This window comes from Pyrgilauda ruficollis, unplaced genomic scaffold (assembly GCF_017590135.1).
Source record: "Pyrgilauda ruficollis isolate IOZ18807 unplaced genomic scaffold, ASM1759013v1 scaffold17, whole genome shotgun sequence".
NCBI lineage: Eukaryota > Metazoa > Chordata > Aves > Passeriformes > Passeridae > Pyrgilauda > Pyrgilauda ruficollis.
The window spans coordinates 11,016,012-11,034,498 of record NW_024515875.1 but is presented as its reverse complement, the minus strand read 5'-3'; the positions used below and the strand labels follow the sequence as shown (position 1 = coordinate 11,034,498).

The 18,487-nt window shown below is 51.7% G+C and overlaps 1 protein-coding gene across 1 annotated transcript; it reads left to right on the top strand.

Moving 5' to 3' along the window:
- The first annotated feature begins 7,351 nt into the window (after window positions 1–7,351).
- On the top strand, window positions 7,352–18,190 carry LOC121351741 (acrosin binding protein). The gene is made up of 10 exons (XM_041464114.1): window positions 7,352–7,436; window positions 7,982–8,197; window positions 10,792–10,886; window positions 11,002–11,104; window positions 11,160–11,598; window positions 16,656–16,788; window positions 16,969–17,148; window positions 17,255–17,422; window positions 17,497–17,583; window positions 18,062–18,190. Exons 1-10 carry the CDS (start codon window positions 7,352–7,354, stop codon window positions 18,188–18,190), a joined length of 1,635 nt encoding a protein of 544 aa, XP_041320048.1.
- The last annotated feature ends 297 nt before the right edge of the window (window positions 18,191–18,487 follow it).

Below are 18,487 nucleotides of genomic sequence, written 5' to 3'. Positions count from 1 at the left end.
TCAGTCTCTGCTTTTGCCTTGAGAAAGGATGTTCATTCTGTTTTTCTGTTCATTCTGCACAGAAAAAAGGATGAGTTCTTCCCCAGGCTGTGACTTACATGGTTTGTGGTACCCCTGCCACAGTCTGAATCTCAATCCCCAGATTTTATTACACCACCTCCTGGGGCTTCCTTTCTTAAAAGAGAGGTGAAGCAAGTTCTGGAAGGTGTTGGCTGTGTCTCTGGTATGGTTTTAGTAACAGGGAGACTCCGCCATGATCCAGTGGGTGAGCAGGCTGTGGCAGGAGACCTCATCTCTTCAGCTGGGGGTTACTCAGACATCCGCTGGTGCTCAACTGACAGAGGAAACAGTGGATGAGGCCTGAACTGGAAAATGGGCTTTGGGCAGGGGGTGGGGGTGATGAAGGGTGGAAACTGCTCCAAGCAGCTTGGTTTCAATGGATAGGACACGGGATTTAATGGCCAGCATTAGCAGCAAGCTCTCTAGGAACTGTGGGCCAGAGAGGGGTTTGAAGCACTAGCCAGCAGCCAGGAGCATTCCAGGTACTTCTGTGCCACTGAGCGACTGAGGGAATGCTCTGACTTGCACAATGAGACAACTTACACCAAAATTTGGATAAAACCTGGGCATTTTCAAATGGCTTGCAAGTATAAATGCAAATGAAAGCACATTAAAAGCTAACCTTGGAAGAGAGGGAATAAGGGCAATAGCTGTGCGATATTTAATCACCAGAGGAGGAAAAGAACCAGTAGGAGCTAGAAAATACAAAGTACAAAAATGAAGCCAGTAGGAACAAAGCCTGTAAGTGACAAGGCTGGAAACATGAGCAGCTTTTTTTAGAATGCCTTTTGTTTTTGATATAATTGAACATGGCACTTGTCCATTACTGACTGCAGATAGCAGAATTGTTTGTAATGAGAAGAGGGGAAGTGTTCTGTAAATATTTATTCTGTGTTGGTGCTGGTGTCATATGGGGATGGTGTACTTCCTAGGCAAACAGTAAAGAAGGGTTTTAAATGGCACCTCTTGGGGCAAAGACTTTTTTAATCATCAGTCCTCAATAAATGATGTTTGTCGTCCTGTGAAAGCCACCCGGAGGCATCTGTGGGTTGATCTCTGTCAGACTCTGGACTGCTTAGGAAAACCTATGAGGCTGGAAAAGGGCCAGCTCTTTTTTGGTCCTTAATGATGTCAAGAAGGCTGCCACAACAGTCCAGATGTGAAATACTGGAACAGTGGGGCAGTAAATTGCTTCTCCCTAAAACAAGCAAGAAATCCAGGTCAACAAAATAAAATCAGTTTGATGGGAAGTTGCCAAAAAAAAATCTGTCAAAAATTACTTGAATTTTTTTAAGATCCTTGTTAATAGTTACCTGGATCACTGTAGTGGTAATGGGATCTGAGAAGTTTACTTCTAGAACTGAAGTGCTTAAAGCAGGGATATACTCAGTTAAAGTAATCATGAACTCTGTTACAGAACTGGCTAGCTTGCAGATTTCCTGGAACAGCTGTCAGTGCAACATAAACACTTTCTAAAATGGTGCTGGAGAAATTGCCCTTTTAGAGTGATTGGAAATATCCTAGTTGATGAGTGAAGTCAAGTCTGAGTTTCAGGAGGTTGGAGCCATAGAGCGTGACAAGAGGGAAGAATTTTGCAGCCTTGTTAAGCCCATTTATTAATAATAATTGGTCCTGCACACAAACGACCAATTTATCTTGCCCAGTTTGATTGCCCCATCTGTGGGCATCTTTCCTGAGTAGCTGGGCAAATGTGCTGACGAGGATGTTCAGCAAAGTATTCCCCTTTCCAAGGAGCAGATGTGCTCCTCAGGCTCCCGTCCCTCAGGCTCTGCCACCACCATGTCCATGGCATGGAAGCCATCCCAGCCACGACTCAGTTTCCACCACGGGGCCACCTTCCTCTCCTGCTTGTGAGTAAACTCAGCCCACAGCTCAGCACCACCCAGCCTTTCTTTAAGCACTCTTAAGGCACTACTCACCTAGCAAACACCCAGAGCTGTGCGGTGGACACTCTCACTGTCATGTACACTCAATTCAAATGTTGCCCAAATCGGCCCAGAGGTCTCAAGTTGGCAGTGGAAGACATTCCCAAGAGACAGCTTGCTCATACAGACTGAAAATAAGGCCATCTCCTCCCAGACCTGCCTGGTTTGAAAAATTCTGAGCTGTTCTGCTTTTTATAATCAACCACAGCTCCATTTTCTCCCTGCCAGTGTGAAGACATTGAGAGCCTGAGTGGCAACATCTGCTCTAAAGATCTGGCTGTAGGCAAGGAAGACTGCAGCACTGAAAGAGTTAAAAACTAATAGAAGAAAATGAAATGTCCTACCTTTCTTTCCAAAGACAACTGAAGGAAGTTTCTCCAACTCTGCTTCCTATTAGTTACAGTATCAGAAGAAATAAAGCTGTTTTTATCCAATAAAATGAATTTCATTTATAAAAATAGTCAAACATCTTGATTAATTTATGCTAATTTATGTTTATTTTTCTGAATACATAAAAGAAACTAGGAGTGTTAGTTTTAGAAAAACACATTTGTGCCCAAGGCTTAAGGACAGGCAAAGCTGTGACAAACACTAAGCTCCTACGTCTTGGTGTGATAGAAATGTTCAGCAAGGTGTCCCCTCCGGTCTGTTTTTGCAGGTGTGCAATTTAATTTCAGTGGGCTGGGTTGCTGCCACTGAAGAAACAACTCATTCAAAACCGAAACCCCATCTGGGAGTAGGAAAGGAATTATTTTTTACACACTGACAACAAGCAAGGAAAAGAAGTGTGAGACCTTGGCATTTCCTCATTCTGAAAGCCTGAATGATGCAGCCGTTGGAAGAACCCACTTACTCACCACAGAAAGACTGAGGCGGGAAGAAGCCTCTCTGGAGCTTTGTAGTCCAGGCCCCTGCTCGCATTAGGGATAAAATTGTGGTTGGATCAGGTTGCTCTTGCATGCAACAAACCTGCCTAAAAAGGCTACAGCAGTTTGTTCAAGCAGGCTTTTATGTATCCACTCCATTTTAGTTTGTATTAATAATTCAAGAAACCATTTTTAAATGCTGTTTTTGCAATCAATTAAATATTCCATTTTCTAAATGTCAAGTAAAAAATGCTTCATTCACTATTTCCTAACAAAATAAAATGTAAATTAAGTATTTGAATTAATGCACGTTATAACTGTGCGGTGCTTGTACAAATGTGAATAGATTAACATATCTACCAGGTTAAAAAGAGTGCCAATTTTAATGTAAAGTCTATATTTATCAGCATATTCGCATAGGTCTCAGCCAATGACAGTAAACCCACCGAAATAAAGTACAAATGAAGAATGAAGACGATTTAGCCTGTGAATAAAGTCGGCAATTTAGAGAATTTTGGTTTGAATCAGAACACTCCCAGGTGCTTTTGTCTGTGCACATGGGCATCTGTGCCCTGCTCTGCACGGGCTGGTACCTACAGCCCTTCCCACGGGGTGAAGGTGTCCAGCACTGGCATCTTGGAGAAGTGTTTGGAATGGTCAGTGCTGAACGGGAAGGGGCTCTTTGCCTGTCTGCTCTGTGCCGGGCTGGGGGCTCTTGGCAGGGCTGTCCCCTCTGCTGAGCGGCTCCTCAGACTGCGCAGCTCCTTGTGTGAGCAGAGTGAGTGAGTGTCCCCCTTCTCTGCCCGCTCCTGAGGTGTGTGTTTTGGGGAATGGAGGTACCACACCCTCCTTTGGTGCACTGCAAGGAATGCACAACCTGGCGTTGTCTCGGGGGCTCTGTCGACCCCAACACCGACACAAGCAGAGCTGCTCGTGGCCTCCTCCCTAAGCAGCCTGCTGTTTCATTTCTACCAACACACATCCAGATGGGTTTGGAAGCATTTTTCTATCATCTCTGCTCACGTTTCAAATTATTTAAGACACATGCTTTCTGGGGATGCTGCTTCACAAGCCACTGGAATGCACACCTGATCTTTGTGGCCCCTCATCTTTATGGGGTTTTCAGCTGTCCAGACATCCTCTCCCTGCCCCAAACCCCCCAGTTTAACTCACTGTGCTGACACAAGGTCTGTGAGCCACGGTCCTGGAGTTTCCAAAAGGTTTTCAGGCATTGCTGCTGCTGCTGGTGGAACATGCAGCACAGAAAATGCTGAGAAATACCCAAAGCATTTGAGACAACAACAAGGAAGAGGAGCTCATCTGCTGAAGGGTGGTCCCTCACAAACCAGACAGGCTCTTACAAAGCTCAGGGTTGACAGGCAGTTGGATATTAACATGGAAAACACCATTCCAGTGAGTTCTTGTCCTGCTATTTCACCTCCCTCCTGCTGGCTCAGGACTCCGTAGGTCTGGGGGTTACAGCTGTGTCCCTCAGCCCACCGGGTCCCAGCTGGCACAGGAACACTGGCTGCAGGAAACTCTGCTGTGTGGCAGCCCTGAAAACAAGGGTGCAAATCTGCTTCACTGCAAAAATTACACGGCTTGTAATGCACCATCGAGGGTACAGCCTTAAAGGTGCCAAGTGAGCCCTCAGAAATCAGAAACACTGGAATTAGCATCACCCCCGTGCTCCGCATTGCTGACAACTGTAATTGCTTGATGCAGCAGTAGGGAGTAGACTTCCCCCAGCCTGCAGCATTGATGCATCGTGTACAAGTTGCTGTTCCTCCCCTCCTCTTCCCTCCCCCAGAGATGACTTTGGTTTTGCAAAGACTTGAAATGCAGGTGCCCCACAGCCAGCTGGCACACACCTCATCAAACAGCACAGCAGTGCCTCCTGCTCTCACAGCCTCCCAACCCCGCTGGGTGCATGACAGAGACTCACTGGCTTCTGTAGAGCCCACTTGTGGACTACGAGTTTTCTGAAGGATTCTGACAACCTGAACCAAGTCCAGGACGTGTCACAGTGCATGAGAAGTTCTCGGTAGCCAACATGTCCTCACATCTGTAACCACCTTTCCAAATAAACAGCAGCTCCCCACAGGCACTGCTACCAGAGCACCAGCCAACGGGGACTCCTTTGACACGTGCCCCTTCTTTTGCATTCGTTCTTGTTTCCTGTTCTCAGGAAAATAAATCTCTTGCTGGCACGTGAACACACAGGCAGAGTAACCAGCACCTGCCAGATATCAATAACACCGTGTGGCATTGCCCAGAGAGGTGTTGGGTGCCCCATCCCTGGCAGTGTTCATGGCCAGGTGGGCTGGAGCCCTGAGCAACCTGTTCTAGTGGGAGGTGTCCATGCCTGTGGCAGGGGGTTTGGAATTGGATGATCTTTAAGATCCCTTCCAACCCAAACCATTCTATGATTCTATGATTCTGTGGCATGCCAGATCAGGGTGCTTTCCTTAGTCCCATATTTCTATCAGCTGGTGAGGTCAGCACTGAACTTCTCTGGGAAGCTCCTCGATCAGGGTGACAGAGCTCAGCCTTGGCTCTTTCGTTGCAGAGAAGTGGAGGTGATTAACAGAGCTAGGGAGCTGAAGGCTCTGCAATTGTCTAAAATCAGCTAATAAGCAATGTGTCTCCAGCTAAGTAATGGAAGACTAGGAACTGCCAAAAATAAGCTCCAGCAGTGTTTCCTGTTTTAATATGGGTAGCAAGAGCTAGCTGGAAAAACTCTCCTGATTATTGTTTTCCTAAAGAGCTGCAAAAGCATTCAAAATTCAGAGTGCCGTTTTTAAATGGCCAGGCTTCAAGCTTCTCAGAAACGCCACTTTCCAACAAGACACCTCAGAGCAAACCCCAGCTCGTCTCCCGCCAGGCCCCGCAGAGCTACGTGCTGACAGCACACACCTCTTGACCACACTGCGTGGCTGCAGCGATCTGAGCTGTCACCTCGCTAGCCCGAATGGCCACAGGGCTCTGGCAGGCGATGTGTCAGCCCCGCCACCGCAGCCGGGGCACCCGCAGCGCTCTGCAGCCGCTCCGCACGGCAGAGCCGCCGGAACCTCCCCGGACCTGCGGCACAAGCGGCTCCTGCAGCAGAGCCCTGCAGCGGAAAACTCTGCCCGCTTTGCCCGCAGCTCCTCCTTGGCTCCGCCGCCGCCGCTCCGCAGAGCCAGGGGTGACAGGCGGGGGCTGCCGTGCCAGCCTGACTTCTGCTTACGCCTGCACTTCCCGGAGCTGCTGTGCCAAGCGTTTTCCTGCCAGCTGCTCTGCCGTGCTGGCTGCGGCCGTGTCTCTCTCCCCGCGGCATCGCAAGGTGCCCAGCCCTGGGGGGCTGCGGTCTCCGTGCCCTGCACCTCGGGTGTCCCGGCACTAAGGAACGGGCATGGCTGTGGGTCTGCCTCACAGCCACTCCTTAGGGCTCTGCACTGGTGGTCCCCGAACCCTTTTTGCCGGCAGCAATCTTCCTGCTTTTCCTGGGAAGGCTTTACTGCGCACACAGAGGCGCTCAGGGCAGCAGCAGAGGGAGAGCAGCTGGTGCTCCCTTGACTCCCGGGAGCTCAGCAAGTGGGAGAGACCAAGCCAGCTTCCCACCACGCCCTGAAGCAAGCTGGGACTCCTGGGAAGGCACGGGGTGCTTCTCAAACCCCTGCCGATGGAACAGATGTTGCCGCTTTCCCCCCATAAAACAACGTGGGGTTTAAGGTACCCCAAGGTACCATTTCTGGGGTACCCTCAGCCTCAGGTTATCCTGGCCAGGCCTCAAATGCTGTCGTGGGTCGTTCCCAGCCACCACCGTGCCCCCAAGCAGAGGGAGACGCTCCCAGCCTGGCTCCCGCTCCTCCTTGTCCCCGTGGGCCCGGCGTGTCCCCGGCGGCCCAGGTCGCCCCAGCCCGGCTCGGCCCCGCGGTCCGGTTCCGATCGCGGTGCCGCGGCCCGGGAATGGTTCCACCGTTGCCAAGGGCAGAACCCGAGCGCTCGGACTTCCTGCGTCTGCCCTGCGCGGTGTGAGTGACTCCCGCCTGGCCACCGAGCAGCTCCACGATGCCGAAGCGAGTGGCGCACACCAAGTGGCTCCTCTGGCTGCTGAGTAAGTGACTGCCCTTGCCGGCCGCCTCAGAGCCTGCGGCTGGAGCCCTCCTGCTGCTGCTGCTGCCCGGCCCCGGCTGGCCCACAGGACCATCCCGGCTGGCCCGCAGGACCATCCCGGCTGGCCCACAGGACCATCCCGGCTGGCGCACAGGACCATCCCGGCTGGCCCGCAGGACCATCCCGGCTGGCCCGCAGGACCATCCCGGCTGGCGCGCAGGACCATCCCGGCTGGCCCGCAGGACCATCCCGGCTGGCCCACAGGACCATCCCGGCTGGCCCGCAGGACCATCCCGGCTGGCCCACAGGCCGTGTCAGCCCCAGCTCTGCCCGCCCCGGGCGGCTGGAGGCTCCCGCGGGGACTTAGGGTGGGGACAGAGGATGGCGCGGAGGCAGCAGGAGAGGGGGCCCAGCCGGAGGCAAAGAGGGGAGGGAGGAGATGTAGGGAGTCCCCCTGGACAGGGATGTGCCCATAGCATGGCGCTATAGGGAGCAGGGGAGCCTCCACCGTTGTGGGTGCCTCTGCAGGCTGGGGCTTTTGAGGGGAAAAATAAAAAAGGCACATCAACACCACCACCCCTCCCCCCCCAAAAAAAAAAAAAAAAAAAAAAACACACACACCAAAAAACTCAGCCTCCCTCCACAAAAACACATACACACACACATAAAAAGGAAACAACAAAACCAAAATCAAAACACTTCCCCCCAGTCCAAACCAAGCTCACAATAAAATCTGCCTTTTAAAGGTTTTTTTTGGGTTTTTCCCTTCCTTTTCATTCTTTATGACCCCTTTCTCCTGGGGCTCCTGGTTACCCCAGCACCCTGCAGGCAGGGCCAGCAGCTGAAGGGTTTGTCCCAGCACGCTGTGCCAGCGGACAGGAGCAGGCCAACCTGCCAGCCGCTCCTTCACCTCCAGCCGCCTGTCCCCGTCGAGGACAGCCCATGCCATGCCATGCCATGCCATGCCATGCCATGCCATGCCATGCCATCCCAGGTGTGTTTGTCCCGCAGGCACAGTGCTGGCCTTGCCGCGGGCGGCAGTGGCAGCGCCGGTGGCGCCCGTGCCGGGCAGCGCGCTGTCGGACAGGGAGTACGAGCAGTTCTTCGCCAGGCTGCACCCGCCCTGGCAGGCCAACATGTTCTGCCTGCTGCGCCAGGCCTACGGCTGCCTCAGCCCCAGCATCCTGCGCCTGGACCAGGACGAGAACCACGGGGAAATCCCCGAAGGTAAGGCCGTCGCCCACCCCCGGGCTCACAGGAGCGCGCAGACCTAGCGTGGCTGTTTCTCTGGCCCAAAATGCCACAAGACTGTGGGAATGGGATGGGTTGGTTTGGGCTTTACAAAAAGCAGCTTGGAGCAGACATTGGCAGAACTAGAGCACACCAGCTTTTGTGACCTCTCTGAGTGTCACTTTCACTGCTGCATCATTTTCCTGGAGAAAAAAAACCTTCTCCCAAAGGCCAGCTCTAGCCTCCTAAGCAGGAATTTGCGTGGCTTTTCCCCCCCTCCGTGTGTTGTGTGGCACCACCAAAAAGGGTTTGTCCCCTCGTAGGTTTCCTTCAAGCTCTTGTGGGCTGCTGTGACTCCTCCTCTTCACCCAGCTGAGCAAGCACAGCTGTCCCAGCCTCTCTTTCCAGGTCATGTAAAGCCAAAAAAGCCACAGCCACTTTGGTGGCCCTTCCTTTCTCCCCATCTCTGTTGGTGGGGTGGCAGGAGGAAAAAGTGGCCGCAGTTTTCTCAAGCTCAGCGTAGCTCCTCATCTCTTGCAGCTCCTTCCAACTTCATCTGAGGGTTAATGCAGAATCTTGGCTCATGGGCTCTCGTAGGTCTTTAAGAAAACTTGAGATGATAAGCTGCCTTTTTAAGTGTTTAACATTTCAGGAGCCAAGAAACATCCCAGTTCAGAAAGCACCATAGCAACAGCACCCTTCAGATCTCTGCAGTCATATTTTCCCTGCACCCCTGCATCAGAGAATTTAAGTGGTATAATTATATCTGTGCAGCTGAAAAACTTGGGACTACTTCTGTTGTATTTTTCTTCAGAGGAAAAAAAAAATAGGAGCAATTTTCTCATAAAAAAATATGTCTTTATATTTAGATATGAACGTCAATGAGCTGAATGATCAGCCAACTGTGCTTATTTGGACTGCAGCTTGAGGGCAACTATTTCTTGCTGGTTTCTGCAGCTGTGTTGGGGGAACGAGTCCCACCCCACATCACCAGACCCAGGGATGGGTCCTGTGCTCCTCACTCACTTTTGGGCACCTGCAATCCACTGTGCCCTGGTGCTTTGTGCACTCAGGGTCTGTCCCTGGCTCCTGTCCTTGTGGTGCCCAATTCCCCAGCACTGCTCTTTGTCATGTCCAGTCACACTCCCACTGCTGCTGCCTTCAGAGACTCAGTTCTCAAGAACAGAAGCATCTGGAAATGCCAAAAGATGGGACAGTTTTGCAGGTTGCCCTCTTTACCTTCTTTTCTCCCATCCCTCAGCCTAACACGCCTATCCAGCAGAATTTATTCCCCTTTGTGTTACCTTTTTTCCAGTTTGGGGGCTATTTTGGCACGTTTCAGCCAGGCTGAGAGGTGGAACAGATATGGCAGAGTGTGTGCCCTCTGATGTTTAGCCTCTGCAGTCCTCACAGAGCTGTGGCAGTGCTGTCTACACCCAGATATCCATGAGCATTGACTATGCCCATTCAGGTGTGGTGCTGAGGAAGGCAGTCACCTTGTGCTCTAAACAAAGCACAGTGTGAGGATCTGGAGTGCTCCCTACAATACCTTGTGCTTTAAACAAGGGATGGGGTGGGGTTCTGGAGTTTTCCCTACAAGCTGGATGTTTTTCCGGGCTGGGATCCTGGTGTGTGTCTGAAATTCTACTTTTGATGGTGCAGCTGTTTGCTCAGCACAAGAAGTGAGCACAGGCTAAAGGGTGGTGCATGAGCAGCATCAGGAGAGCAGTGCAATTTCACTGCTAGTGCCCTCCCTCTCAGCCAGCACTCCCCCTGTTCTCACAGGGCTGGCTGGGCCTAGAGCAGAGGGAGCACAAGATCACCCAGTTCTTCAGGGTTTTCTGCTCTCCTGCACGCCCTTGGCTTTCCTGCAATCGCTGCAGGAGCTGCAGCTCTGGAGTCAGCGTGCTGGCAGTGCTGGTCAAGACTGCAGTTTATGTGTGTACAGGCACAGGCTTTGCCAGCAGCATCCTGGCCCTATGGAACCTCCTCCATCCCCTACAAGGCTGGAATCAATGTCAATTTATAATGCCCTGAAGAATTTGTCTCCTCTGGAGCCATCTTCCTGGAGAAGCTGTCGCAGCCCCATTCCTGACCCAACAAGACCAGGCTGGATGGGTCTTTGAACAACCTGGTCCTGTGGAAGGGGTCCCTGCCCATGGCAGGGGACTTGGAACTTGATGATCTATAAGGACCCTTCCAAACCAAACCGTTCTCTGATTCTCTGGTGTTCCCAGGCTGGTCTGGTCATCTTTTTAACCGATTATATCATTATTTGCCTTTTTTCTCTTTTTCAAACCCAGCAAGGACTAATAACAGAGGCATCAGATCCTGGAAACAGGAAATTTGTGTCTCTGTCATAGGGAAGATAACTGTGTGAAGAAGGGCAGAAGGACACAGTGAAACCCTCAGGGGGCTGGAGGGAAATGGGATGTGGTGCCTGGAATTGGGAGCTCTAACAGCCCAAGGCTGTGATCTCCACCTTGGGGCACACAGCTTGGACTTTCCCTGCATCCACAAGCTGTCACCTGAGAGGGTCCCCATCTCTTGGTGCACACAGGCCTGCCTCCATCCCACATCTCTGTCTCTAGGGCCAGTCTGCTCTGAATTTCCAGAGGTGGTGCTGTTCCAGACCTTCTGCCAGTTCGCCCAGTACCGCTGCCTCAAACAGCAGTTCTTCATCAAGGTAAGGAGTGGGCTGTGGGACGGGTGGGGGGAGTATCCCCTGGGAAATGGAAGGCTGAGGAGGAAGGGAAGATAACACAGTGAAAGTTGTGTTTGTCCCTCTCCCCTCCACGCAGCGAATCCCGTGTTTGAGCGAGTCTCTAGCAAGCCCTTCCCCAATGGAGCCATCCAGCACCGTGAAACCCTCGGTACAGGGCAGAGCCTCCCCTGTCACACAAGGTACGGCTGTACAGAGCTGTGCTGGCACCCCTGCTCACCTGCTGGTCTCCTGTAGCTGCCCTGCACCCCTGCAGCTTTCTGTCTGGCCTCCAAAAGCCGCCTTCGGCCGCTCCATCCCTCTGTGTCAGCACCCAGGAGCAGGCTGTTCTGTCAGCTGCTGATGCCCTGCTGCAGGACAGCGTGGCAGACCTTCTCAAGTTCTCTCCTGCACTGTTAGCTCAGAAACCGTGGCCGACGAAGCACCCCACAGCCACGGCAAAGGCGCCCACGCCCTGGGAGAAGAGCAGGACTGTGCACCCACCAAATCTCTGGGCTGCCACCTCACCTTCCCGGACGGAATCCCCTGACGAACAAAACCTGAGAAAAAGCATCTGGCAGCTGATCCATTCAGCCCTCTCCTTGGATGCATCCTTGGACACCAAGGCCCCCTCTTGGAACTTCACCAGCCCAGTTCCAGGAGGCACATCAGAGCAGGAAACTCCCCCCCGAGGCAGGTGAGGGGAAGTCTGCTCTTTCTGGGTACCACACACCACCCGTGCAGGACTGTCCTCGTGCACAGCAGCCCCAGGGCATCCATGTCCCTGCTCGGAGCAGCTAGTGAGTGTGGGCAAGTGTTCTGGAGCAAGCTGTCCCATCCAGAGCAGGAATGTTCCTAGGGAGCCCCCAGGCACCTCTCGTTCCAGCACAAAGTGAGCAGGGAGAGGGTGATCCAGCACTGTTAGTGCCTGAAAATGGCACTGTCCTTGTATCCTGGGCAAAGTGAGTTCAGTCTGGGCCTGAGCTGCAGGCAGGGCTTTGTGCTGTGTTTCCCCACACTGTGGCCATCTGCACTATGCAATCACCTCTGCACTCGTCCTCCTCCAAACACGTGTCCCAGGAGTCTGGGTGATGTGCAGAAACAGTGTCCTTGCAAACACAGGTCCTTGGGATGTGTCTTGCTGTGCTCCTTGCCTCCCGGTGTGCAAGGCAAAGCAGATGTTTCTTAAAGCAGCCTGACCTGAGAAATCGTCCCAGGAGTGCTCTGTCCTCACCCAAGGGGAGCTACAGCAGCCCTGGAAACAGCCAGGAGCCCAAAGCTGTGCAGGGCCACGCTTCTCCTCGAGCATGTGCACCTCTGTGCACTCTGGATGTGTGCACAGCTCTTCCTAGCATGTTTCTGGTTCCCCATTCTGGTTTTGGAGGCAGCATCACGGCAGTGCAGCACAGGGCCCTGCACCAGGCCAGCTTGCTGCAGCCCTGTCACACACCCTCCCCAGCTCCTCTGGCCTGTGGATGCATTAGGAGCTCATGGAGCATGTTCAGCTTTTCTCAGCTGGTCTGCCAGGATCTGTTTGCCTCTGTCCTCAGGTACCTGGGGCTGGTGACAGAGGAAAAAACCTGCAAAAGGATATTATGCTTTCACTCAAAGTCACTTTTTGATCCTTTGGTACCTTATGGCTGAGGACCATTTGCTTTGACTGAGATGCAAATATTATTTTGCTTACCAAGAGGGAAAAAAAAAAGTGTCTAGATGTGGTTTTCATGGAGAAGTCATTTTGGTTTCGCACTCTTGCAGGCTGGTGATGTTCCTGTAAGCACACAGATTTTGTGCCTCATTGCACATCTGTGGTTTCTCTTGAGCATGCTGCACACCACTGCCACAGCGCAGCCAGAGATTCACTTCTGCATGTAAAGATGAACTGCCTCATGTTGTTAAAGCCATAACTGTCTTCTTGCAAGCCTCTAACATATGTCATCCTCCTTCCTAATATCGTAGGAGGCTTTCACAGCCTGGCAAAAGTTTTGCTGGTGTATGTGCTCTCAGGCAAAATGGTGTTTCATTGAGGATTTCGTTCCCCCTGCCTCTGAAACTGAGCCTTGCTGTGACTGAGTTCTGTTGGGATTACTGGGGGACTGCTGTGATGGCAGATGACACTCGCTGCTCTGCTGCAGAGTTTCTCAAAGACACTAATGCTGACTGTGTGTCTGTAACTGGCAGCTGAGCCCCATCAATCATGCTAAGCAAAGCTTAAGCCCCCACTGAAGGATAAAAAGGCGAGATAGACCGCGCCTGTCAGCTTTGCAGCTCGCCACATCCCGCCTCCTCTCAGAGGGACTTCAAAGCATGACCTAAAAAAGGGGCAAAATGCCTGGAGGCACTTCCATTCCAGCAAGAGGAGCAGTGCTGGGTGGGACTGGTCGTTGTGCACAGGTGCCATTAAGCATCTGGTTTAACACAAGGTGGGCAGGGCTGTGATGGACACAGATCCCAGAGCTGCAAATCTTCCCTAGGGTCTTATGCCCAGCAGGACATCTATCCTTCTTATTCATCCCCTGTGGCTTGTGGCAGCTGCTCTGGCAGCTATTCCAGTTTTCATAGCGCCTGATGAGGCCAGCTGTGATCTTTACAGAGAGACAGGGCAGGGGTAGTAATACAAGAAGGATCTGCAGCACTTTCCTGTGGTCTTGCTGGTAGCAGTGAATCATTGGGCGGGAGGGGGAAATGAAAATTGTTGCACCTATTTGCTATTTTTAGTCCTTATTGTGCTTTCTGACTTATTTCCCAGTATATCCTCTCCTCAGAGTTAACTCTAAACCATGATTCATTCTTGCAATAAGCTAAAGAGAGCTCTGTACCCCTTACTTTGTAAAGCCCATGCAACTCTGATTTTCTGCAGCAATTTTCAGTGTCCCTTCAAAACACGTCCATGTTCCAGCTCTGGGCACACTACCCAGTGATGGGATTCAGCATTTGGATACATGGAAAGACATCAGCCTCCCTTCTCTGCTTTTCTGTTTGCAGGAAGAATTGCACATGCTCTTTTTCCCAGAGCTTCCCACTGTTGTGTCATTTGTCAGCTACAGCCCCTGCACCCCTTTCAGCACCACAGCTGTCCTGGATCCAGATCTTATTCTGTTGCTATTCACATGTGGTTCATGTGAGCCCAGCTTCCCCAGCAAGGCTGCTCTGAGCCCTCTCAGAACCTCAGAACTGTTAGGGTTGGAGATCCCTAACAAGGAAGGGTCACCTGGAGCAGGTGACACAGGAACCTGTCCAGGTGGGTTTTGATTGTCTGGAGAGGGAGACTCCATCACCTCCCTGGACAGCCTGTTCCACTGCTCTGCCACCCTCAATGTAAAGAAGTTCTTCCTGATGTTGAGGTGGAACTCTTTGTGTTTTAGTTTATGGCCACTGCTCCTCATCCTGTGGCCAGGAACCACTGTAAAGAGTCTGGAACTATCCTCTTGACACTCACTCTTGAGACACTTATGTGCAGTGAGAGATACACACACTCCTGGTGACTCCCCCCCCTCCTCCTCCTCCTTTACCCCTCCAAACAGTCCTTTGGTGCTTATCTACTTCAGCCCCAGAGGCTTTCATTTTAAGGCCAGACCCTTCATTAAAAATACCATCCCGAGAAAAAAAACCTCTTTTTGCATTATCATCACCCATAACCAGTCCTGGAATGCAGTCAAAGATCTTTTCTTCCTCTTTCTGAAGCTGTTAAGAGTGGCTTTTTCATAACTGGTTTTAGTTTCCTGCAGCAACCCCCCTAAATCAGAATTTACCAGGTGCTGGAAAGCTGCTGTTCGCTCCTTATCTTCTTTTCTGCTCGCCTCAGGTGCTCCCTGCACCTCAGCCAGCCAGTATCAGGAAGGCTCAGCAGCCGAAAGCTAATGGCCCAAATCCTTGTCATTACGTGGCGGGAGAGGCGGATGCTGCTCCCCAGCACTCTTCAGAGATACCACTGAAGCAGGCTCTGTGTGTCCTTCCACATCCTGAGATGATGAAGTATGATAAGCTGGTGCCTGAAGTTTTCTCTTTTTCCTTGGATCAACTACTGATCTCGGCCCACAGATTCTTCTTAATCCTGGTTTGGTTTTTTTCCACATTTCCTTTGGATCTTTGCCTCACAGTACCCGTTAGGCTTTTTCCAGGGCAGTGGTTAGGACAATAACAGGCAGAGGTACTAATCTGGGGAGGGATTTGCATTAGGAACTTGCTTTAGATAGACCCATCCCTTTCCCTGAAGCATGGTGAAACCTCCGTGCATCCACAAACAGCTCAGCAGCGTGTCAAGGAGTGGAGAGAGCCAGCAGCAGTGCTGTTATACTCACCCAGAGGTGGTAAATCAGCTCATAAATTTGCAGCTGTGAGGCCAGAAAACCTCACAGCAGAGATGGAGAGCAGAGATAGAGCAGGAAAAGGATGTGACAGAGAGCACAGCAGAATTTCTTGGTAGAATTATGCAGTGTGGCACAACTCAGTTTTCTGTGAAGCTCATCACTTTTAACATTCAGGTCTAGGAATTGCCCTCACCTTCCTGCTCAGCACAGGACATGAAGTCATGTCTGGTGAGCCCCAAAGAAGACAACAGTGCTATGTGGTTGAGCCCCAGACTCCTCTCCTAACAGAAGTTTGGGATATCTTTTTGAAGTCTCTGAGCTGTGGGGGAAGCACCCGTCAGCTGCTCCCATGCTAAACACCCGTCGAGTCAGGAAGATGTAGTTTGCTTCTGGTTTGAATGGATCATGCCCCAAATTCCAGTCACCAAAAGTCATTACTCTTCCACCTGCTCACAAGGAGAGCTTTCCAGCTGAAGCCCTCCTCAGAAGGGAACCCACTGGTGTCTTTGCTCAGCTGAGTGATGTTTCCTAGCTTCTACCTCTAGGTGAAAGTTTTCCAGGCCTTAGGAAATCTCATCTTCATGACCTTCATTCAGGTTCTCCACCTCTTCTTAATTTTTTTTTTTTTTAATGCTAACCTGAAGGTCTCCAAGAAGTTTCAAATATTCTCAGGAAAACTCGTCCATACATGTTAGCCTGTGCATGGATTTTAAGAGCATTTTAACATAAGCAGCTGCTGCTCTTCTTTACTCTCTATCAGATCAAAGTTTGTTTATTTATCACTGGCTTTGTTTCCAGACACAAGAGGCAAATATCTAATGAGCATGTTTACCTCTTCTGCATCATTGGTGATGATTGAAACCAACCATCCCTGTCTGCTAACAGTTCTGTACCATGTTTACAAATTCCATTGTTCCTAAGAGATGCCAAATATTCTCATTGCTCTCATCCCATTGTCCTTAAATTTTCTACTTTTAGCTACCCATGTCAGTTTGGACAAACAGTAAGTTCATGGTTAACAAGTTTTTCTCCGTTTCTGTCAAATACTTGGGAGGGAGGTTTAATATGTGACATCCTCCAGACACAAACGGGGCTGCGCGACGTTCAAGACTCAGCAGACACCTAACAAACATCTCCTCACTGTGCACTCGGATGGATGAAATTAGGCAGCAGCCCTGGGAAAGCTCTTTGACCTGTGCTCCTCATCCAGTCCCTCTCACATGCCCCCAAATGCACAGCAGTCCCCCTGCAGCCTCTGTGTCACACAGGCCTGTGCAGAGCCTGCAGAGAGCCCCTCTGTGCAGTTTAGCCAAGAGCCCAAGGTTTCTTTGGGAAGGGATTTTTTTTACTTTGTTTTGGGGTTGTTTTCAGTTTCTAGCTAAAGATGCATCTCTTCAGTTTGTGCAAGGAAAGAGATAATTCCCTCCTTCCCTTTCTCTGTCAGCCTTCTGGCCCTGCAGAACGATGAGGCAGTGCTGGTCCTGTGCTACGCAGTGCTGGAGGGAAATTGCCTCTCATCGATGCTCACCATGGCCTGGAAGGAGATGGAAAAAAGAGTCCTTGGGTTCGGAGACTCGGTAAAGACACCAGTGTCCACCTCTGGCCCCCACTGTGTGCAGCCCACCTCCCGAGAGAAGCTGACCTGGGTGACCAGGGAGGCAGGCTCCAAGCCAGGAACATGGGAACTCCCCAGCCTCCTCTTTGGGGAGGTTCTGAGTCTCCTGTTCCCCCCTGACTCCCCGCTGGACCCACCCCAGGTGTGTGACAACCTTGGGCGGCACCACATGGACCTGTGCCCCGACTGCGCGTTCTGCTCGCTGAAGAGGGAGCAGTGCCGGAACATCGAGACCCTGAACCGCGTCCACTGCGACTCGGACGACTTCGTCACCTACATCAACCCCGAGATCTCAGCCCAGCACAGGCACTTAGAGGGCAAGGTACCCAGTGAGCTCTGTGTCCTGCTGCCCTTGCAGGAGGAGCCTGGACTGGGAGCTGGGGGAGAGGAGGAAGAAGCACGGCTCACTTTATCCCACCCCTTTGCAGTCCAGGTCCTCACAGACCCCGGAGGACTACAACGTGGACTTTTTGAGAGGGATGAGGATGGAGTACTGGTGCAGCCGGATGGCCATCTATGGCTGTAAGGACCCTGCTGTGACCTTCTGGCTGAAGGCAGAGTATGACATCTTCCCAGAGGTGGATGGCTCAGGAAAGGTGGGTGACTATCAGTGGATGTCCCATCCCTCCTCCTCCTCTTTTTTCTCTGACCTTCATTCTCTTGTCACCAGATCTGTGACTCGAGCGGGGTTCAACATCCCAACTACTGCATGTTCAAGAGCTACCAGTGCCTCCTGAAGAGTATCTACAACGAGAGGGTGAGAAGCAGCTACGCTGCCTTTTGCACAGCCTGCTCTTCCATGGCTGGCCCCTCCACAGCCAGCCCCGAGCCCCTGCTGGACTCACTGGCCCACTGCTTTTCCTTCTAGGAGGACAGAATTGGGTGTGTTTGGGGGAGGTGGGGAGACAAATACACAACTGGGGAGTCATTGCTGGGTGAGATTTGCACAGACAACATGAGGGATGATATCCCTGTATATCCCTGAAGGGCAGGATCTCCCCCATCTGCTAAGCAGTAGCAAAACCCCAAATCACCAGAGCAGGACAGAGGACTGGCCTGTATCCTAGCAAACACACAGTTCAGCTGTCAGTTCAGCTGTCAGTTCAGCTGGTCCTCCCCTCTTCCCCTGGTGCTCCCGTCATCCCAGCGTCCAGGTGCTATCCACCATGGAGGTCTCTTTCCTTGGGGAAGGATGGGCAGCGGTACCACCCCACGAAGCCAGGCTCTCCTTGCAGGTGTTTCGCGTGAAATGCAGGCGTAACAAGACCTACCGGGTGCTGAGTGCGAGGGAGGGACGCAAGGAGGTGCAGCTGTGGCAAGAGAGGTTCCACAGCCTCTCCAGGAAGCAATCAAAAAATGATTAAAGTTTGTAAAGACCTTCAAGATAGTCAAGGCCTTTGACCAAATACCACCATGCCCTCTAAACCATATTGCAAAGCGCCACTTGTTTTCTGAACACTTCCGGGGTGGTGATTCCACCACTTTCTTGGGGAACGTGTTCCAATGCCTGACCACCCTTTCAGTGAAGAAACTTTTTTCCTAATACCTGCCTGAACCTCCCCTGGCGCAGCTTGAAGCCATTTCCTCTTGTCCTGTCGCTGGTTGCCTGAGAGAAGAGACCAGCTCCCACATGGCTGCAGCCTCCTTTGAGGGAGTTATAG